This window comes from Sesamum indicum, linkage group LG10 (assembly GCF_026168435.1).
Source record: "Sesamum indicum cultivar Baizhima isolate 11 linkage group LG10, ASM2616843v1, whole genome shotgun sequence".
Lineage (NCBI taxonomy): Eukaryota > Viridiplantae > Streptophyta > Magnoliopsida > Lamiales > Pedaliaceae > Sesamum > Sesamum indicum.
In genome coordinates, this window is record NC_142666.1 from 2,706,867 (window position 1) to 2,728,952 (window position 22,086).

The window sequence follows — 22,086 nt, forward strand, 5'->3', positions numbered from 1 at the left end:
CATTGTTTTGTTCGCTGTTAAATGCTTTTTGTAGTCAAAATCAGTTGGAGGGCATTTCTTGATCATTTGCTGATCTGATAATGTCAAAATTATGACTTATGCTGTCCTCCCACGGCTGGGTACTTTATTTCTTCTCTTCTTTTCCCCCTAATCTTAAAATATGGACCAAGTTCTCTTTACTTTACCTTAGATCAACGAATTTTAGCTAAGTTTGGTTTTTGATGGCCATACAAATTTTTCACTGATTTCAGTTTTATTCTCTTGGAAAATTCCTGTTTATTAATCTTCTGATCTCAAACGTACAAGAAGCGGAATGTGTACAATTGAAGAAGACTCGGGTAGGATGATTCAGATGTAGTAACTTAAAAAACTTTTTGAATTACCTCAATATGTAACCAATGTTTCAATAATTACACAAGATTATGCTTTGAACCTGATAGAAGAACAAGTAGAGGGGAAAACCAGATGTCATTGCGATATTCTGCTTAAGCACATGTTATTTTCCAGTCGTCAATTGGAAGGCAGATCATACTTCACATGTCCGAGGTAGAGACCACATGCAGGGGCCATTGGCCTTGCAGCAGCGACATTCTTTGCCATGAGGATTCGCTCAACTGAAAGAAAAACAAATGCATAATTATCTGTTGATAAAGTCAGCCTTCATATGTTCGTTAGCAAAGTGCTTATAGACGATCATACCATCAGAAACTGTGAGATCACCGGTTGCCACCGACTTCAGAACCCCAACAAGCAACCTGACCTGCGTAAACATAAGAAGGATCTCAGATAGCTCGATCATAAGAAAAGCAGACAAGTTGAAGCACCCCGCTCAAAACGATGCAATTGCATCTGAGCAGGGTGGTTTGCATTTATCTCTTTCCTCCGTCTAACTGAAAAGAAACTGTTGTATGTCATTATCTGATGAACATTGAAGAAGCATAAAAAGCAACCTGATGGTAAAGGAAAGAGCGTGCTCGTGCAGTAACCACAAAGCAACGGTGCCTCTTCCTTGTGCCAAATCCTTGACTAGCCGCTTCACTGGAATTCTCTATCTTGAGTAGATGATCAGACGTGCTGGAAACGGAATGAACAACAGCTTCTGAATTGTATGAACTTGATAATGAACCTTCCATCCCATTAATGCAGTGTTCTCTCTCTAATACTGTAGGAAAATATGGGCTTGAAGCAACCTCAGTAACGGATAGTTCATCCAAAGTTCTGATGGGTGACTTAGCCTGTCGACCAGTGAAAGGAGTGCCTTAGTTTTAACTACGGGAAGTAAATAAACACAAAAAAGACTACATGAAAATTCGAAAATAAAAAATTTTCAAGAGGCAAATAAAGTTCATAAGCAACAATATCATGTCAAAGTTTATTTTCAGTAAAGCTAGTCATTGACAACACATTACGAACCTGACATGCAGCACCTCTGAAAGAACTAAAATCATGATGCCCAACAAGCACTTGGCATGCTTTCTGGTACAATCAGAAGCAACCAATATTGGGATTGGAAAAAAAGAAAAGAAGAAGAAATCGATTTTGGATATACATTCTGAGGAATTTACTAATCAACCTGCATTGCCAAAAGATCAAGTTCCTCAGGCACATGCCAAGCCCGGTCTTTTTCGAAGATTGCCAAAGGCTCCTTCCCTGACAGCAATCTATAGAAGTACCTACAAATTTATGAAAACAAGTTGCAAATTTTAGACTCCATAGCACTTAACTAGAAACAAAGTGGCACTTCAGACTCAAGTATCAAAACAACAATGGAATGAAGAGCTTGGAGGATCTAATGAAGCATCCTGGTCATACTAAAAAACACTTTTCAGATTGCACCACACCATTTTAAAAGCTTGAATCATTTTGATCATCCTACACGAAAGTTAGTTTGACATGATTCCAGAAAATTGTTTCCAAAGTGCAAATCATCATTTCAAGCACTAAGATTGGATCTCAAAAGTCAAATTGATTAAAATACATCGAACTAATTAAACCCATCTTGACATGTAAAAGTGAAAAAATACTTATGCGACATGGTGATCTCAATTCTCAAGATGAGTAGCAATTTTCCATGGTAAAGTTTCGCTTGATACCGACGTGCGTTCCCGAGCTTCATATCGAGCATGAAAATCAGCTGGAACACACCGGACATCAGTCACCATTATATCACCTTCATTCTTCTGCAGCAAAATCAGAGTAAAACACAACGAAGCAGTATAATTAGAAAGTTCCAGAGCATTACCTTATAGATTGTGAACTGCAACATTGATCAAGATCAAAGACCCACTTTTTATATAAGACCCCCCACCTAGATTTTTATGGCACAATTACCAATTTAACAAAATTTCGCTGCAGTTTTACATGATATATTAAGTTTTTAAAGGGGGAATAATCCTTGTAGATCAAGTCAAAGCTTCATTACATAAGAGGAGTAAATGTTTGAACTTTTATCCAGAACAATTCCTTGTTATCAGGTTAACAGTAAATTCAGTGATAATGAATCCTTGTACCAAGGTAATCATGTAAAGCCAGATTGATCAGAATAGGAAAATCACACCTGTAAAAAATGATTGACAGCATTTTTAACTACTAAAGGTTCATGAGGTGGTAACTGCATAGAAAGGAGGGTAAGTTAAGTAAGATACCGTTAGTTGATATGTTTATAACTTATCATGCCAATTAATGAAGCAGAAGCAACTTTATCAGATAAGAACTACATCACAAGTAAACTGTCCAAGCTTGGATACCACTTGGCTAAGGTGAAATGAGAGAGACAAGAGAGTGGAAGTAATCAAACATATTGCTCTACCTGGTCAGAAGGGGAGGATTGTAATAGAAAAGAAAGTGTAATTTAGGTTTCTTGTCATTTTGCCCTTCCCTCCAAAAAGAGGTAGGGTTATGGAGGTAAAAGGTAGACAAGAATCGTGACCTTGTCTAAGGCTTTCAAGGTCATTCAAACAATTGAGTAGCTTAAAAATGAAAGCACATAAAATGTACAAGACAAAACTAACCTCAACCAAATCATCAACAAAAGATGTAAATGGCTAAAAGTAACTTATAGAACGAATCTCCCCTGGCGCTGGACCCCCCTTTTTTGATCGAGAAGTCCTATAGTGTAAACACAACTGGTGCAAGAGAAGTGCTCGATTTGTTGACTTTCTGTCAACATGTCATACACTCACCTTAAAACTCCAATAAATGTGACAGATCGGATCATTTAGCGAAATATCTCCAAGGTCACTTTTTCAGTTTTTGTAGGGTTAAAACTAAAAAAACGCAGCGTCAAGAAGTTTATGATTCCTGCTAAACATTATTAGTGAAAAATCCTTGATCATTTAATAATAATCAAATTTATGCAGCAAACTCATTCGATCTCAAATGCTTAGTTAGAGCATGATTAAATAATAAATCAGCAAGTAGTATCAAGAAAAGAAGATCACCACTTGGCCAGGTCTTCTTTTGCTTATCCTCTCAATATCAACATGGCATACATTTGACAGTGCATGAACTCCTGCATCCTAAAGAACAATTCAAAAGGTTCCAGTAACAACTGCATTTCAGTATAATCCATTAAACCACCAATCAATCAAAAACCCAATGAATCCAAAAACTCACAGTCCGGCTCGAGCAAAAAATGGAAACTGGCTGTCCAATAAATTCTTTAAAAGCATCCTAAAATAAGAACAAAATATATTAAGATATAATAACTTGGGATTGATTCTAACATAATTTCCAAAAATCAAATTAACTAAAGAGTTAACTACAAACAAAACTAAATTAATCAAAAGCACCTCAAGAACACCAACAACAGTTCTACCACTGGACTGTTTTTGTGCACCGGAAAATCGAGTACCGATGTACTCAATCGCCACCAAGTACCTCTGAGTTCCAGGATTCGGATTCATATTCTTCTCAACTAACCCCCTGTCGGCAACCTCATCTTCCACACTGTCGCAGGTGAAATTTTCGCTGTTGATATTATCCACCTCCGTAGGGCGTTGGACGGATTCCGGCCACTGATTGCGCAATTGCTTGAAACTCCGCGGAATCAACAGACTTGATTTCTCTTCTGTCATTTGCTTCCCTTCGCATAGGAAATGCAAGGATTTCGAGTTTCTTCGCACCTTGACCATCGGAGAGGAGCATTTCAACAAGCATATCATCGGAGGAACAAAACAAGCTGCTCCGCTAACTCTCCAAAACCAAAATCCATATTGCGGAGCACAAGTGGCAACAGTCGGAAACGCCATTACTCGGGGCAATTGCTTCTATACAGTCATGGATAGCTTTTGAATCAGACACAATCACTCTCTTTCTCTAAGCAATACATCAAAATACTGAAAATCCCGCGCTGAACTCAAAATCAGAGAGCGATTATGTGCGCTAACTCAGCAGAGCCAGTGGTACCCTACATCTCATTTGCATATCCTCTGTTCATCCCAAAAACCAACAATACCTGGTAATTTGTGAGTATTATGGACAAAAAATGTATAGATTACCGCGGTATAATCATAACTCCCATCTCAACAAACACACACAGAGAAGAAAAGATATGAAGATTCAATTTATAATTTTGAGCTGTTGTGTTGATAAACTCACAGAAATTGGACTGACTACACCTCCTCGAATCAACCTATCATCCTTATTTACTTGCAGTTGGGCTGGGCTGGGCCGTGCCATCTGGCCCACCTAATGGAGATACGAGTACATATTACCTTGCATCCCCAATTATATAAATAATTTAAAATATATTATAAATAAAAATAAAATATATTAAGTCAAAAATTAAAAAAAATAAAAATAAGCCCCAACCAAGAGGTAATTAATTAAGAGCTTGTGTTCTTACCAGAAAACAATCATAATGTTTGGTTTTGTTTTTAACTTATTTTTGGGTATTTTGTGAAGATAGAGAGAGAAAAACAAAGACAAAAAAAAAAAAAAAAGTGAGAGATAGTGTGTATGTTTGAATTTATTTTTGGAGATAATATGAAATAAGTTTGGTATATTTGATGTTGGGTAGTGAGGAGACAAAAAGTACTGTTTATTGTCAAATCATGTCTTTTTTATATATATTTTATATATATGTATAAAAATGTATATAATTTATTTGTAAATGAAGAGAGAGAAATTTTAATTTTGTCCCCAACTCACTGTTACAAAATACTTAAAAACGAGATAAAAATTGACAAAATATTGAATGTCAAATATTGCTTCGATTTTGGGCCATCTCCGAGATGGCCCAAAAACAAAGCCAAACATAATGAATGATTTCAAGCAATACAGACAGATTTGGTACAAGTAATTTGCATGCACTTGTTTAGGCTAGTGAAGTTGAGTTTAGTTTAGGCTATCCTTGGTGGGTTTTAGGGTTTTCTTCCCAATTTGACCGTTGGAGAGAGAGGGTTTTAGCCACGATTCTTGGATGGAAATTTCCAAATATTGATTAAGACAAGTATTTTCTCAACGGACAAAATCCTTAAATATAAGGTAATAAGTTGGATGTGTACATGTTCACATTCTTGATTATCTTGCCAGCCAATCAAAACTCTCCTCTCTCTTCTGCTATACATACACAAAACTTTGTAATTTTACTCTCGTTTCTTCACCTTTAATCACTCTCCTTTCTTGTGTTTAATTACTGCAAGATTATTACAGTGGGGTCTGTACGTAAATCTTGAGATGGGGAGGGCGAAACTGAAGATGGAACTGATAAGCAATGAGAGATCAAGAACCCTCACTTTCAAGAAAAGAAAGGAGGGCCTCACGAGGAAACTGCGTGAATTCACCACCCTCTGTGATGTCAATGCCTGCATGATCATCTACGGCCCGAAGCCAGAAATCGGGCCTGAGATTTGGCCGCAGAATAATCCAGACGAGGTTCGTCGTATGATCCAAGTGTACAGCGCCCGAAACAGGGATTCGGGCAGCAAGAGCTTCGGCCTGCCTGATTTCTTCAACGATAGGAAGAGAAAGCTGGAGGAAGAGTTCGTCAAACTGCGGCGGAAGAATCTGGAGGCCAAGTACCCCACCTGGTTTGAGTTCTTGAACGATTTATCGGAAGCCCAGTTGCGAGATTTTGCTGTCGGATTGAAGAACAAGGCTGGGTCTGTGAAATCCAGGATTGAATTCTTGAAGTGTTCAAGAAACGATAATCCGGGCCTGGAATTTGATCAGTTGATGATGGATGCCGCAAGATTGAACCAGTTCTACAATCTGAATCAACAGCAGCAGATTTCATCTGTTGATCACCATCATGATCATCATGTGCAGTGTGCGAACCAGGATCCTTTGATGATGATGCTAATGATGAATGAGAACAATGATCAGTTAATTGGGGCTGCTGCAGGATCATTTGATCATCAGGACAATGTATTCTACGGGATGGAGCCAACCGGCCCGGTGGGTCCTGTCATCTGTTATGGGCCGACGCCAGTCGAACAATACTATACACCACCACCTATGGCGCTGCCGCTGTCACTGCCACCACCGCCCTACATTCCGGTGATGTCCCGGCTGCAGTTCTCGACAATGGAGAACTATTATCATGATGGTGCAGCTCTGGAGGATATTTTTCAAGATATGATCAGATGAGGAGAATTTAGTTGATCGATGTTCTTGCAGTTTTTAGTATATATAGCTTTCAAGTTCTTGCAGTTTTGGGTTTCGATCACAACACATATTTCGATATGGTTACATATATAGTTCTACAGATCGATGTTCTTGGGTAAAAAATCTCTCTAAAAAGCACTCTTTTCCATAATCTTTGGTTTTGCATTTTGAATGTTTTGTTTTGTATTTTAAAAATAGAGAAAGAAAAATAGAGATAAATAAATGTGTGTTGATGGTATGTTTGGCTTTGTGTTTTAGGTAATTTAAAATATTTTAAATAAGTGGTGTAGGTTTGATATTGGGATTTGGGATACAAAAAATACCGTTTCATATCTCTTTTATATATAAATATTGTATGTTTAATATTGTATTTTTTAAAGACAAAAATTACTATCTATTGGCAAATCATGTTTATTTGTATTATATATATAAGTGTGTGTATATATATTATATATAAAAAGTTAAAAAATAAAAAAAACACACAAATAAAATGTAAAAATACAAAAACAAACATTAAATATATTTTATCTTATTTCGTAAAATACAAAAACATGAAATCAAACATAGTGTTCATGTTTTTTGTCTCTCCTAAACTTTCACGTCCATAACTCTTTTTGTAATAACCTTCCTTTATGTTTTTTAATTTTTTGATTTATCTATTTAACACACACATATATATATATTTAATTAAAATAATAATTAATTCAAAATTTTAAAATTAATCTTGCATACGCATTTGAGTGTGCTATATATACTAGTACTATATATCGGTTGAGGGATGAATTGATGTCATGATCTGCACAACTATGTATGGTGGCTTTTTCTTTTTTATTTTAGTTAGTTATTAATTTCATGTGTGTTTTTTTTCTCTCCGACATTATATATAAATAACATTGTCTTCTTTTATTACCACATTCTTATAAACTGAATATTAACTTATTATATTTTGTATACATTATTTAAACAATACAAATTTTATAAATATTTTATTTTAAAATATTAAAAAATTATGCACGTACATAGAGCGTAATAGTTAAATTACTTGTTTCTTGGAAACAAATACTAAAATAGTTTTCCAAGTATATTGCAGTACTGTTTTTTGTCTGCAAATGCTTAAGAAAATCATGCCTAGTTTAAGCATCATTATTTCACCAATTCAGACATCCAAATATCTCACAAGAATGTAAAAATTAAAGGAATTGAAGAAATGAAGAGACATCATAGGAACCTGTGTCAGTCAAATGAAATAATCGTTCATATGTATACACACTGTCATGGTATATGCATATGCACAACTCTAAAACTTCTGTTCCTTTCTGTGAGGTATAAGAACAATGTCTGACAGCTCTACCAACTAAAAAGATGACCAAGAAACATGAAAGAAGACTACAGATTTCAGTTCAGACAACGTAAATCTCCTGTGCTAACTAAAGTGCATCTTCGGAGCACTTTGACTTTGTACTTATATGCTACGTACATCATGGGTGTGGTTGAGAATTACGGACAGGTTCTTGGTTAGAGACGAAGGATCCGACTTGTTGATCTTGGCAAATTGTTGTCTGATCATCCCTTCTCCGCCCTCGAAATGCTTCTGTACCGACAATGCATAATCAAATTGTTACACAAATGTTTATTATAAGCAGGCATAAACGAAAAAAGAAGAGAGGAAAAACTGACAACCTTATAGTCACTGTTTTTAGAACGGTTGGTTCGAGAAGCTGGTTTGGTGTTCCTCTTCACTCTGATCGCCTCCTCACGGTGTTCGTAGAAGTTGAAGTCGTCGAGCACAGACGTCTTCTCAGAGTAACTCTTGAAAATTCTTAGCATTTCCAGCCCTTGTTGGAGTCCAATCTGACAAAACCATAACCGACGTCAGTATACATGAATGAGCTTGAAAATTGAAAATGTAATGATCATGGTTTGAAGTTTAAGAATGTAATACCTCCTGAGTGTCCCTGCTGTAAGTGACGGGCCTGTTTTCGTTGTTGTCAAGGATGATGTGTCGCAACAATGTGTTGGGGACGTCTTTGATGATGTGCCATTTTACAGGAAAGTAGCCATGCCATTTATCAAGCTGCCAGAAGTCCATATCCGTGCTGAAATCAACCCTTCCAGTCATCTCAGCGACGCCCACGAACTGTCCGCTCCCATTAACCGAGAAAAACAGGAAGACTGGAGATTTTTTGCCTGTCTGGTTTGTTATAGCTTCTGCTTCGCGGAGACCAGCATCAAGTTTCTTGTTTCCATGCAGAGTGCTCGACCAAACGTCGTATTTGATGCATTTGTGAATGTCGTCCTCGCTATATGACTTGATGACGTAGAACTTTGCACTATCATACTCTGTGCGGAACTCTTTCAAGTTATATTCATCCCTTTCAACACCAAAAGTAACCTCGGACGGTAACTTGGAGGAGATGTTCCCATTGTCAGCCCTCGGCCCACGAGTTAGTTCTGTTACGGCCTTGATTTCTCCACGTCTGTCCAAATCCTCTCTCGAATTGTATCTGTAGTTGTTGTTGCATACTTCATCATTTGGAGCGTCGTTTACGGGCCCATATCGCGTGAAAACACCAGGATTCTGGTTTGCCAACGATGAGAATTTTCCAGCAGGGTGAAATCCCGTCATTAGGCCAGAAGACGGGGAACCAGAACCGAACTGCCACAACACAAAGATGATCAAGGTAAGACATCTGAATAATTCAAACCAAACAAAAAGTCACAAGATCGATTCAAGGACAAGAAACCTTGTTGAGTGGACTAAAAGACTGAGTCTGATAGATAGGCCTGATCAGAGAACGAGAAGCATGCTGTTGGCGTTGTGGATTAAGAGGAATAGCACCCGATTTCCCAGAGCCACTTGGGGCTATCACAGGCCTCAAAGAGCCTGATCTAGCCGCAGCACCAGCCGAGCCAGTTCCAGTGTAGGCATAACATGGAAGTTGCTGAAGATATCCAGGCGATGTGTAGGCTTGTTTTCCATCCACGCCCACAAATCCAGGTGTATATGGAGCATAGCCTGGAAGGTAGTATAGGAGTGAAGCATTATCCGGCTGGATGCGCTGGTAAGCCAGAAAAAGGTCGTGTTAAAGATTGAAACATCAGATGCTAAAAAACATTGTTGCTGAATCAAAGAATTAGCTCGGCAGGAGCATAGATACCATGCAAGAACCGGAAGACGTCTTGAAATAACCTTTGTCATTGGACTGTGAAAAGGGGCCGTTGTATCCTACAGAAACAGGAGAAAGACAACATTGAACACGGTGAGAAGTAAATAAAGGATTCCGGCACAAGTCCACTATTCTAACAACAGAAGGAAATATAAAAACATTGTACCATGATAGTAATAATCATAGCAGGTATTTGGGGGATAATAAATGCCCTGAACGGCAGCCAACAGTTGATCGCTTGCTCCTTGGATTCCAGACGATACGGCATTGCCAGCAGAAGATATGGCTGAAATCGGTTCAGATGGTTTCCCCTGAAAAATGCATTCTACATAAGACCAAGAAAATGCAGCAAAATCGATGTGCATACACATATAATCGTTTTCCAGTGACGAGTAAAACTAATAGCAAAATACGCGAAATCATTAAGCGACTGAAACTCAAATTTAAAGTTGTATCCTGATTTGAAATGAATTATACAGATCCAAGTCGACACTGAGGAAAAATATAATTAGATAAGATAACCAAAGCCCACAAACACATACCATATCTTGTTTAGGAAGATTGATGTTGGATTCAGACATAATTCTTGGAGCAATCAGATGAGCTGCAAGAATTGCCAGCAACGAAACATCATCAAACATAAGCTACCTCAAAAGCTCCCAAATAAACATCATACATGATACATAGATACATACATGTCTTTGTCTTCTTGTCTCCAGGCATTTCTACTCCTTTTATATGATGAACCCTTCAACCTGCAATCAAAGAAAACCAAGAAAACACATCAAAATCTTAAGGATGTAATAAAAACAACAACCTAAAAACTCAAACAGCAAAAGCCCATTACCCCTTGGTCTTCCCCCATAAAAGAAGAAGATCAAGAACTCTCTAACATAAAATTTCAAGAAACACGCATGAAGAAAACAAGAATCTCGATCAACTTCAAGATATTACGCTTAGATTCTTAAGCACAAATCCCTAGAAAATCGGGATATCTTCGATCGGAGGGAAAGAAGATGGGCAGCGTTCTCCCCCTCCCGCTAAATCTGGCTGTTGTTTGAAAAAGTAGAGAATTTCAAGTAATTTATCCTTTATACATTGTGCCCAAGAAAGCGTCCCTTTCCCCTCCGCACATCACAAATCTTTCTCAGCCAAACAAAACGCATCAAAACACGGGCGACCGTTTCTCATGCAAGACAACATAAACACGTACGTACGAGAAAGTTATTTCCAAACACTCAAGTACTACCTTTTCGCACTCCAACTGTTGTAACTCTCTCAAAGTACTGTCAAGTCTAGGAACAAGTCGTCCAAAAGATCGTATTGTGTATGCAGAGATTCACGTACGAGAGTAGGAAGAACAAGAACACTGAGGTAGTGAGTAAGGAGGGTATTGTGTATGCAGAGATTCACGTACGAGAGTAGGAAGAACAAGAACACTAAGGTAGTGAGTAAGGAGGGGTGGAATGAAATGTTGATTTCTGGTAGTTAATATGGTTGACCGGTTGAGCTATTTATAGAGGAGGATTTGTAATAAAAATGAATTTATTTTGGATTAGGAGTCTTAATCTGATTAGAATCAGAGTTGTGGTGGGACTCTAGCACTTCATTTTGTTGTAACCGTTTCATTTCCCTTTATTTTTAATTAATTGCAAACAAGTCCTAGTCCTGCATGGATTTGGGTAGCTGGGAGTTGGACTCAATTTAATTAATTTCAATATATATCGTAATTTATTAATTAATTTGTTTAATATTTGGTTAAGGCTCAAGTTTAATTGATTCAAGCAATTAATATTTATTTTTCATTTTGGAGTTTGTCTGCACACAAAAAATCAGCTTTCTTGGGAGGAAATTTTTAGCTCAAGTTCATGGCTCATAAAGTTTTCAACGGTTTTGAGACAATAGAAAATCCGTCTCAAAAAGTGGCGGTTGAAAATATTTTAGACGGATAAGCATTGCTCTCAGAATATTTGTGACCATTTCTCAACAAGATCATGGTAGGATGAAATATTAATGCTTGATTTTGGACATAATTTGCGATGGACTTTGAGATAAAGAAAGACGATTTATTATGGATTTTGGGCGAGAAATAATATATATAGTCGTAGAAAAATCAATTGAAAAGTTTGTCCGACGGTTAGTCGAAGAAATTTGATTTATATTTTGTGAAAGAAATATCGTCAAAAATCGTTCCAACTTTTTTTAGAACTGAAATGCATTTGGGATGGAATTTGTGACCGAATTAGTCATAATTTTCGTTCCAAGGTATTCTGACGTAATTTGCAACGGCTATCGTCCCAAAATCCATTACGTTTTGGAAACAATAGTTTTTCTATTTTAATTTTTTTAATATGTTATGAAAAATATATTTTTGGCACCATCATAATTTATCCAATAAAATTATAATTAATTAAAAAAATTAGATTATGTCGTTTGACAATGCAATTAAATTAAAAATTAAAAAAAAAATCATAATCTAATGGCTCTAGGACAGCTTATCGGTTGGCTCGGGGTCTTCAACATAATCGGTCAACGACTACATTGCTCCCTTGGCTGGGGCATCAGTGCCCAAGGGTGGGGCCACCGGCTGCACCTCGAGGAATATCAGTGGCATCTCAATCCTATTGCACATCATACTCAAGACCAACATTATTTTATCGAGCTTGGATAGGAAGTCAAGGTTAGTCTGCAATAAGGCAATGATGGATGAAGATGGTCGGGCGTTTGTGGTGCACACTCGGGTGGCATATGATGTCAATGCTTCGGACCCATGTCAAACACTCGACCCCCTTCCTCCTCCTGGCAGCCTCAGACCATAGTTGATTTTCCTAGACAATTAAGACACTGTCAGCTGATGAGGTCGTCTCCCTCGGTAGGGGCTAAGAGGCACGCTCCTCAAGCAGCTGCTTATAGACCTCTTAAAAATAATTAAATAAAATTAATTAATTTATTAAATAAATAATAAAATTTTATTATTAATTATTTAAAATAAAAATACTGAAAAACTTACCAGGTAATCCTCGACCCACTCTATTTAACCTAATTAGGAATCATAATTATGCTATGCTAGGACTTTTAGGACTACATTTTACTGTAAGTTGCCCCTTATTTTAATTAATTGCAAAACAATCCCTAATCCTACATGGATGTGGCTAGGTGGCCATTGGACTCAATTTAATTAATTTTAATAATTAATCTCAATATATTTTATAATTAATTTGTTTAATAATTAATTAAGGGTCAATCTAATTGATTCTTTTTTTTAATTTTTTAATTAAATATATTAATTATTATCCTTTTTAAATAAGCCTATTGCAATCATCAATATCAAAAAGATCTATACCGAACAACTACGTACAGACAATTATGACAATCATATACTAATCATTAATATCATATAATTATGTCTAACTAACACCTGTTATTAAAGTAAAACAACACCTACTGCTTGATCTGGATAAGAATTTTCTAATTAGGAATTGGTTAATTTTATATATTTAATACTGATAATTCATGTGTATTAAGTATTGGTAATTGAAATTCGTGATATAATTGTAATCAATTCACTAAAAGAAATGTTCTTATCTGAATATTTTATATGAAAATTTGGGGGTTTTTATTTTTTGTGAAATTAAAGAACAAAACAATATAAATATAGAAATATCAAGAATTTGATAGAAGGAAAAACCATATTCACCCCAAAGAAAAAAAAGCTACATGCTATATGTATACACTATAATACAAAGGATATCAAAAAACCCAAAAAAAAAAAACTAAGTACCACCTCTCTATATATGAAAATCAGTTATTTAATTTTCAGCTACCTTTGGCCACCCAAATCTTTCTATGCCTAACAAAAAGAAGAACAAGAATACAAATTGAAGAACACCAAAAAAGAGGTCCCAGAAAGAGAGAGAGAGAGAGGAAAAATTTTGATCCTTATGTTGCAGGAAGTCTGTGTTTGAGGAATCAGACCAATAAATCTTGTCGGATTTTGTCATCAGGGCTCTTCTTCTGCTGCTGAAATTGGTGGCTGGAGGAGGAGGAATGCAACTCCGGCGAGCGGCGGGGGAACTCCGACAGCATCTGCACCACCTCTCTCATGGTAGGCCGCTCGACGCTGTTCTCCTGGATGCAGAGCATGGCGACGAAGAATAAGTGCATGGCTTCATCCTTGGGCACCACGGCCAGCCTTGGGTCGAGGATCCGGGAAACTTCTTCTCTGCGGCAATCCGTCGAACACTTGGTCCACTGCACGATGTCGACGCCTTCCCCGAACTCCCCGCCCACCGGCCGGCGCCCGGTGATGAGCTCCAGGAGGACCACGCCGAAGCTGTACACGTCGCTCTTCTCGTCTACTCGCAGTGTGTACGCGTACTCTGCAGTATGAAGGAAAAGATGAAAGGGCAATTTGGGAATAAAATTTATCCAAAAAAAAAAACGGAAGAAGCATAAAATGCAAATTAAATTAATTAAATAAATAAATCTAATAAAGATACAATAAACCTACTCCATAATGATCACAAAACATTATAAAATTCACTTAATTATTTTTATTACTATTTAAATTTTATTAAATTCTCACTACAAAGATTTCTCAATTTAAATAATTATTTTTATAACATCAACCTTTAGCCACCGGACGACAACTTTCTAGAATAAATTACATCGACATTTTCGCCTAATTATATAAATACTCTCGATCTTTATAAAATTATATGTATATTTCTTGCTAGCGTCCTAGTGTAATATACTTTAATGGATGTTTGCGTAAAATTCTACTACTGAATAAGGGATGTATTTGTAATTACAACTATAATTTCAAGAAACGTACTTATAATTCTACAAAGTGTAGAGGGTGTTTCGTGTAGTAAAACCTAATAGCAGGAAATATCAAGATAATTTACCCCAATTTCTAATATTATATTTTTTTGGGTAAATTATAAAGAATTCCTCTAAAATTTATCATAATTACAAATACCCACTCATTTTATGAAAAATTACGAACACCCCATAAAATTAACGACATTTTAACAACTACCCATTGCAATAGTCTGTCACAACTTACGAGGGGTATTTGTTAGAGGTTAATTTTTTGAGAAATTTATAATTTTTTTAAATAATAAAAAATGTTTATAAATTATAATTTTTTTTAAGAAAACTCATTATATATCAAAAAAGTATTCCAAGAATTGAGCACATTCCTTGTGGGGGGAGATGATTCAAATATAAAATAAAAAGGGAGGAGGACAAGGAAAGTGGTATTTACAGGTAGGATAGAGGGAAAAAGTGGAGTGGTGGGAGGGGCATTCTTGTCTTTTTAACCAGTTTTGAGAGAACCGACGCCTGCTGTTACTCAGGCTCAGATTCAGTGCGATTACCCATAAAATTCTAAGTCCCCACTCCTCTGCTTTCTGCGCCACTCTTCACGGGCTCCTCCTCTCTTTACCCTCACTTCCCTGTGTACGGTGCACATCCTCCAATCAAACGTGCACCGTTAATCATTGGATGTGATCATCAATCACCACCCTTACTTAGTCTTGATCTTACAAGGACTAGTTCTGATCGATTCGAATCCATCAATTCAAATGTTGGATCAAGCCCGCAAATTCCTACTTTTGGTATATACGATGCGGAAATTAGAAATGAATTTGGAAGATGGAGAGTCTGAGACAAGCGAATCGGAAAATTCTTGATTCCTAGTTATGTAACGGGATTAATTATGTGACGGGTGTAATAATTGACTTAGTTACTACTAGGATATTCTAACATGTCACAAAGACATCCTTATACCTACCTAAATAACTAACTAATTAAGATGAGAAGAACAGGCTGAAAAATGTACCTGGAGCAATGTAACCATAAGATCCTGCAATGGCTGACATGCATTGAGAGGCTCCTCCGTCCACCAAGAACTTGGCCAGCCCGAAATCCGCCACATGAGCCTCGAAGCTCGAGTTGAGCAGTATGTTGTTCGACTTAACGTCCCGATGAACGATCAAAGGGGCGCAGTCGTGGTGCAGATAGCACAGTCCTTTGGCCGAGTCCAATGCGATTTTGTACCTCAAGTTCCAGCTCAAGAATCCGCCCTTTTTGCCGTGCAGCGCCTCGCCTAGGCTGCCGTTTCTCATGTACTCGTAGACGAGGAGGTTCGTGTCCTTGTTGGAACAGAATGCCAGGAGCCTGACAATGTTTCTGTGCCTGATGTTGCCTAGTGTCTTGATCTCAGCTCTGAAGCCATGATCATGGCTGCTGATGCTGTTGAATCCCAGCAGCTTCTTGACAGCGACTTCGGGCCCATTAGGCATTTTTCCGTGGTAGACGATTCCGGCTCCTCCCCTGCCGATGACGTTGCCGTCTTTGACACATTCCAGGATGTCAGAGACTGAGAAATCGACCTTTTGGAAGGTGGTCATTTTCCAAGAATTAGCACCGCTTTTCTTGAACGACTTGGCCTTGACGATCGCTGCTGTTGCAAATATCAGCGAGCAGAGTAACAGGCCGAGGGCGAAGACCAGCTTGAATGCATTATGGGATTTTCCAGGCTGGCTTGTCGTTTTCGTGGCGTTGCAGGGGTTGTTCAACAAGGCTCCACAGAGATAAGGATTGCCTGCAAAAGAAGAGGCGTTGAAGACCGAAAACTGGCCTGATTCAGGCAGCTCTCCAGAGAGATTGTTGAATGAGAAATCAGCTGTTGTGAGGCTTTTCATGGAGGAGATTGATTGGGGTATAGTGTCATTCAAGTGGTTTCTCGACAGGTTCAAGTAGTTCAGGATTCGGATATTGGATATCTCTTGTGGGATTGAGCCAGATAGGTTGTTCTGGCTCAAGTCCAGGTAATTCAGATGAGCACAATTGCCTATTTCATCAGGGATTTCACCTGTGAGTGAGTTCCCACTCAGGTCAATCTTCACTGCTTGGTGAAGCTCACCAATGGAAGGAGGGATTGGCCCGGAGAAACTGTTTCCGCTAAGCAAGAGGATTTGGAGTGAAGAGAGATTTGACAGGGAAAATGGCAACTGCCCGTGAAGCTGATTGTTTGACAGGTTCATCTGGCCTAGTTTGGTTTGGTTTGAAGAGTTACTGTTTTCGGACAAGGAACCAGACAACATATTGTTCTGCAATTCAAGAAAATTCAGTTCCGGTAGGTAAATGAGACCACCTGGAATGCTGCCATTAAGGTAGTTCTGCCCCAACCTCACCCTAACAAGACTTGAGCATGTCCCCAAGTCTTCAGGTATTGAACCAAAGAGAAAGTTCTTGTGAAGAATCAGTATGCTAAGCTGCTTAGAGGCACACAAGAATTCAGGGATTGTACCGGTGAGCTTGTTCGACGACAAATCCAGGGCCTGCAGCCGCTGATTCAGGCCAAGATTCCTCGGGATAACGCCCGTGAAGTTGTTCATCCAGAGAGCCAGAGTCTCCAACTGAGGATAATCAGCAATGAAATCCGGTATCGACCCGTGGAACCTGTTGATGAACAGATTCAGAAGCCTGATTTGCTTTAGGTTGCTGAGCTCGTACGGGATCTCTCCAGTAAACGCATTCAACGAAAGATCAAGTTTCACCAGGCCTGTCAAGTTGCCTAGCTCCTTTGGGATCAGCCCAGTGAGCCGATTAACGTGCAGATACAACGTGTCGAGCGACCTCAAGTTCCCCAGCTCTGCAGGGATTGAACCATCCAGCTGACAAGTTGAAAGATCCATATGGACCAAATTCACCAACTTTCCAAACTCCCTTGGAATACCACCCTCAAAAACATTGTAATACCCCAAGTAAATCTCCCTCAAGTTAGTGAGATTTCCCAGTTCCTTGGGAATTCTCCCTTCAAGATCATTTCCTGCCAATGACAAGTACTCCAAGCCAAACAAATCGCCATAACTCGCGGGTATCCTACCATAGAAGTAGTTCCCTCCCAATTCCAAGTGTTTGAGATTCTTCAAGCTCAAGAATCCAACCGGAAGGTAAGCCGAGAAGTTGTTGTTGTATGCATCAAGAACCTCCAAACTAGCGATGCTCGAGTAGTTCCAATCCAAACTCCCACTGAACTGGTTGTTCGACAAGTTGAGGAACCGAAGGGAGCTCATGTTCTCAATCTGGATTTCACCGGTGAAGTTGTTCCCATCAATGGAGAGCTCCACAAGCTTGTCGAGCCTTGAAATTTGAGGCAAGACAGAGCCGTAGAGAGCCATGTTCGATACGTTCAGCGACACGACTCGGTCATGGAAGCACTTGACACCAATCCATGAACAAACTGAGGTGGGATCAGAGGAGTTCCAAGAGTTTAAGGCCAAGTCAGAGTTCTGAAATCCTCGTTTCAACGCAATGAGAGCATGGAAGTCGGTAACGAGGGAGGAGGAAGGAGTAGAAGTCTCTGCAAATGACAAGAGTGTGAGTGTTATTAGGACAATGAAGGGCAACATGTTGTTTTCTTGGCAATATTGTTTCATGGGAAGTACTGAGGCTGCAAGGGAATGCAGAGGATTTCAAGAGACGGACCGACGGTCGAATTTGCACAAAAGGGACTAAAAGTAGAGGGAATCTGAGGGAGTTGAAGTTTGTATAGGCTTAAAGAATCAATCATCTTGAAAAGAGAGTCTTCAACTTCACGGAAGAAGCTAAGCCTCCCCTTTTCTTGCTTTCTTTCCTCTTTTTCCCTTCTTTCAGCTCATTAGAGATGAATTGCAAGATCAAAGATTTTTGGGAGTTAAATTTGTTTTTGCAGAAGTTTATCATGAAGAGAAAAGAGATGAATGAAGGTTCTCTTTTTGGTGGGGGGATGTGGGGGGGGACACTATAAAGAAGAAAAGAAGCCTTCTGTTGGATGAAAAACCAGCCGTTGGATAACAGAAATTTGAAAAAAGTAAAGTTGATTCTCCACCCTTTATTTCTTTCTTGCTCCCCCCCCACCCCCCACCCCCAGCCCTGTTGAAATGACCAAACTGTCCCTCCAGCTTTAATCAAAGTAGGGATAGAGATGATGTAGCCCTTTTGCTTTGAGTGAGAGATGATGAAATTGCACTTTGAACAATCAAGAATTCTGGGCTGAGTTGGCCTTCAAATTTGTTGGGGGGTGGGAGTGGGGGGGTGGGGGTGTAATCAATTCATGCCACTATTACAGAGATACCGATCATCCAGTATCATTGACCCCAGCAGGGTTTGATAATGACAACATAAGACCTGTGAAGTGGCATTCTACTTCTCATCATCACTACATGTATTTATGTATTAAAATTGTGTGTATTTGTTTTAGCATATTAGTGCATGGAAACAAAAGTCAGTCTTACTATAAATCAGAATTTTTGGGGACCAGTTCAGTTCTGTGTTCCAGCCAAAAATGTTTTGCTGCAGATTCTGCATGGCTTACTCTATATATGTGCCCCTACCAGGAGCAATCTAGGATCTAGCTAAGTTTTTACTAATTGCATTTTTGGTCCTGCAATTATAGTTATTTGCCACTTTTTTCTTGATGAAAAAATCTATATTTTTACATTGATTTTATTCAACCATGGTTAATAAAAAATATATACTACTGTGTTTAGTCCATAACTATTAAAAATTGTAGCCAATAGTTATTTTTTTTTCTAGTGGGCCCTGAATTCAGAAAATTGTCGGGAGTGCAAAACCAAATCCAGCATATATTACACTATTCTTAAGGGTTTTCTTGTAATTTTACAATATTTTACTGTTGTCCCTAGTTATATATAACTAATCTGGGGTAGCCGTCTTTCCCGATGTACAGTCACTAAAAAAAATAATTAATTATTCCATGCAATATAAATTATTACGACTTAAAAACCATGGCAAATTAATACTGCATATGTACTATAGTGAAATAAAATCGATGTGAAATAATAAGTTTTGACCACGATTAATCAACATCCGCCATATTTTACCTATGGCCTAAATATTAATTTGCAAATAATTAATTAGTATTCTCCATAATTTTCTAATTTTTAACCATAACAAATATTTATATTTCTTCTAATAAATTACCCTACCCTAAGTAAAAGAAACCCTAAACGATCATGACCTTACAGTCTCCTAACAGAAACGGTGTCGTGTATATCGATCTACGTCACACATATATACATGTAAATTAGAAAAAAAAAACAAAAAAAAAGGAACTTTGTTAAATTAATTTACATTTGTGTTAAAATAATTATTTTGACTGATCAAGATTAGGGTTTTTGGGAAATGAAGAGAAGATTTTATTCTCACAGAAAATCCCACTAGGTGTTTTAATTAAATTTCATGCACATCATCCCCTCATCAATCTTGGTGAAATAGCAGTCAATCTGCATGGCACATGTGCAGCAGTTTCCAGAGTACTATGAACACACACATACACACACATATATATATATAGTATTAGCAGAAATTAGTGATGTTTTCAGACACAAAATTTTGTGTACTTTGATGTATGTATAGAATGCAAGAATCCAAGGGGTGTAAGAAAAGGGGTTTAGGGGGGACATGTGTGCCTGCAAGAACAGTGAAAAAAGAAAGATGATGTGATTATTATTATATCATTACAATGATTTTCAAGAATGATCAAATTATAATTATGTTGCATGGAAGAAGCCAACCAAAGAAGCTTTTTTTAAAAAAAAAGAAAAAGAAAAAAAAGAAATCTGCTTTTTTGTTGTTGTGCTTTATTCCTTGTTGAAGACTGCCTTAATTGTCCTACAGGAATGGGACCAAATTCTCACTACATAGTAATGTGTATTTGAGCTTTACTAGAAGATGGAATAGTCCTAAAGATAGGGCTGCAAAAGCAAAAGGGCAAAGAGAGATGAGAGAGAAAGAGATGAGAGAGAGAGATCTTTGCTTTTTGATCTTCCACTTCTTGAAAAAAAAAAAAAAAAAAAGAGATAATAATAATAAAATCACATGGAAAAGAGTGCTCTTGTATTTAACTTGAACATATACAAAAGAGCAAATCCATGTACCCCCCCCCCCCCCACCCCCACCCCCCAAATGCATGGGAAAGAGTGCTCTTGTATTATTAATGAGAAGATCCAAGAAAACACACATAAGTTGTGTGTGTGTGTGTGTGTTTTGATCTTTAGAAGTAGTGTTGTGGCAGTGGGCATTGACTGTGTGTGTGTGTGTGTGTGTGTGTGTGCAGTGTAAGAAGAAGAGAGTGCCCTTTTGAGGTGTCTTTGTCCCCTGTCTAAATTTATGGGCAGCCCCTCTCCTTTGAAGTGTCATTTTCATGTGGGCTTCCCTTAATTTTCTCAAATTATAGAGGAAAATAACCAAATTATTTTCTATGGATAAAAATAGTAATTTATTTTTCAAATACAACAATTTTATCTTTTTATGTTTTTTAAATTGAAGCAATTTATCTCATTAGACAGGGAGGTAAATTGTTTTATTTTAAAAAGCACAAGGGGTAAATTGTTATTTTTTTTATAGGGGGTAATTTACTCATTTGCAATATCGCGTGTGGTGAATTATTATTCACCCTCAAATTATATGAATATGAAAAAATATTCTTGTACTCTGTTAATTTTAGGGTTAATTAATTACAACTATTTTTTCTGAGATTTGGTATAATTATGAATATCTCTCAAATAAAAAATTAATTAAGTAGTTCTTAAATATTGAGTTAAAATTTATTACTTTAACTGTGTTGATTTTTTAAAAGAAGGAAATATTTGAATAAATGTAATATATATATATATATATATATATGAAGGTAGGTAAAGTAAATAATCCATAAATCCACTTTGAGAATATTAGTTCATAGAATTATTTTATAAAATTTTAAAAAGTGTATAAATTTATTATTAGTAATCCACAAGGACATTTTGGGCAGTTCACCATAAAAATTGGATAAAAATCTAACAGAATGTGCTCGTTATTAAACAAATATTAAAATCAGGTATTTGTGCTTTTCCAAACAACGAATAAGAACTTACAGTTATGTCAAATCTCAAAATAGGTGGTTATAATTTACCCTTAATTTTACGCGTTAGAGGAAATAATAATTACACCACCCTCTCCTGATGTTTGGTGAATTCTGATTTATGAATGACTTTACTTATTAGACGAAAAAAAATATAAAAAAAATTTAAATATAAATTTTTAAATCATAGAAAATTTATATATAATTACATTAACGACGGCGGTGTAATAATTGCTTAAAAGAATTAACAATGTTTACTCAACACATATCATTCCCTCTGTGTTGGGATATCTGTAAGACAGATTCTGAAATTTGTGCAGAAAACAAGAAGAAAATCAGAATAATTGTACTTCTTATATCCGTATCTGCTCAAATTTTTATACAGAATAATTATCG

General features: G+C 37.3%; 4 protein-coding genes across 7 annotated transcripts; 1 reads left to right on the forward strand and 3 right to left on the reverse strand.

The window, feature by feature from the left end:
* Positions 1-355: 355 nt before the first annotated feature.
* LOC105172531 (uncharacterized) lies at positions 356-4,623 on the reverse strand. 4 transcript variants are annotated; one of them, XM_011094005.3, is made up of 10 exons: positions 3,792-4,623; positions 3,616-3,672; positions 3,444-3,518; positions 2,558-2,611; positions 2,098-2,180; positions 1,574-1,673; positions 1,414-1,476; positions 951-1,235; positions 700-760; positions 356-614 (listed from the first exon to the last, which is right to left on the reverse strand). In XM_011094005.3, exons 1-10 carry the CDS (start codon positions 4,248-4,250, stop codon positions 511-513), a joined length of 1,341 nt encoding a protein of 446 aa, XP_011092307.1. In that variant the 5' UTR covers positions 4,251-4,623; the 3' UTR covers positions 356-510. The 4 variants fall into 4 exon arrangements, with proteins under 4 accessions (XP_011092307.1, XP_011092306.1, XP_088741944.1 ...); XM_011094004.3 differs by having other exon boundaries at positions 3,441-3,518; XM_088885818.1 differs by lacking the exon at positions 2,558-2,611.
* Positions 4,624-5,612: 989 nt separating this feature from the next.
* On the forward strand, positions 5,613-6,642 carry LOC105172813 (agamous-like MADS-box protein AGL29). The gene has a single exon (XM_011094390.2). The coding sequence runs from the start codon at positions 5,680-5,682 to the stop codon at positions 6,589-6,591; it is 912 nt and encodes a 303-aa protein (XP_011092692.1). The 5' UTR covers positions 5,613-5,679; the 3' UTR covers positions 6,592-6,642.
* Positions 6,643-7,884: 1,242 nt separating this feature from the next.
* On the reverse strand, positions 7,885-10,821 carry LOC105172812 (uncharacterized). The gene is made up of 9 exons (XM_020697470.2): positions 10,624-10,821; positions 10,472-10,531; positions 10,319-10,380; positions 9,943-10,087; positions 9,768-9,835; positions 9,354-9,668; positions 8,552-9,265; positions 8,290-8,460; positions 7,885-8,200 (listed from the first exon to the last, which is right to left on the reverse strand). Exons 2-9 carry the CDS (start codon positions 10,497-10,499, stop codon positions 8,072-8,074), a joined length of 1,632 nt encoding a protein of 543 aa, XP_020553129.1. The 5' UTR covers positions 10,500-10,531; positions 10,624-10,821; the 3' UTR covers positions 7,885-8,071.
* A 2,604-nt stretch (positions 10,822-13,425) lies between these two features.
* On the reverse strand, positions 13,426-18,616 carry LOC105172530 (uncharacterized). Its single transcript, XM_011094003.3, has 2 exons — positions 15,622-18,616; positions 13,426-14,155 (listed from the first exon to the last, which is right to left on the reverse strand). The coding sequence occupies exons 1-2, from the start codon at positions 18,224-18,226 to the stop codon at positions 13,746-13,748; spliced, it is 3,015 nt and encodes a 1,004-aa protein (XP_011092305.1). The 5' UTR covers positions 18,227-18,616; the 3' UTR covers positions 13,426-13,745.
* Between the last annotated feature and the right edge of the window lie 3,470 nt (positions 18,617-22,086).

Coding starts and splice junctions, on each gene's coding strand:
- LOC105172531 (XM_011094004.3), bottom strand. CDS start 4,250: ATGGCGTTTCCGACTGTTGCCACTTGTGCTCCGCAATATGGATTTTGG. Junction 3,519..3,615: donor TTTTTTGCTCGAGCCGGACT/GTGAGTTTTTGG, acceptor ATTGTTCTTTAG/GATGCAGGAGTTCATGCACT. Junction 615..699: donor TGATCTCACAGTTTCTGATG/GTATGATCGTCT, acceptor TTTTTCTTTCAG/TTGAGCGAATCCTCATGGCA.
- LOC105172813 (XM_011094390.2), top strand. CDS start 5,680: ATGGGGAGGGCGAAACTGAAGATGGAACTGATAAGCAATGAGAGATCA.
- LOC105172812 (XM_020697470.2), bottom strand. CDS start 10,499: ATGCCTGGAGACAAGAAGACAAAGACAT. Junction 10,381..10,471: donor AGACAAGAAGACAAAGACAT/GTATGTATCTAT, acceptor CAATTCTTGCAG/CTCATCTGATTGCTCCAAGA. Junction 9,836..9,942: donor CTATGATTATTACTATCATG/GTACAATGTTTT, acceptor CTGTTTCTGTAG/GATACAACGGCCCCTTTTCA.
- LOC105172530 (XM_011094003.3), bottom strand. CDS start 18,226: ATGAAACAATATTGCCAAGAAAACAACATGTTGCCCTTCATTGTCCTA. Junction 14,156..15,621: donor TTATGGTTACATTGCTCCAG/GTACATTTTTCA, acceptor TTCATACTGCAG/AGTACGCGTACACACTGCGA.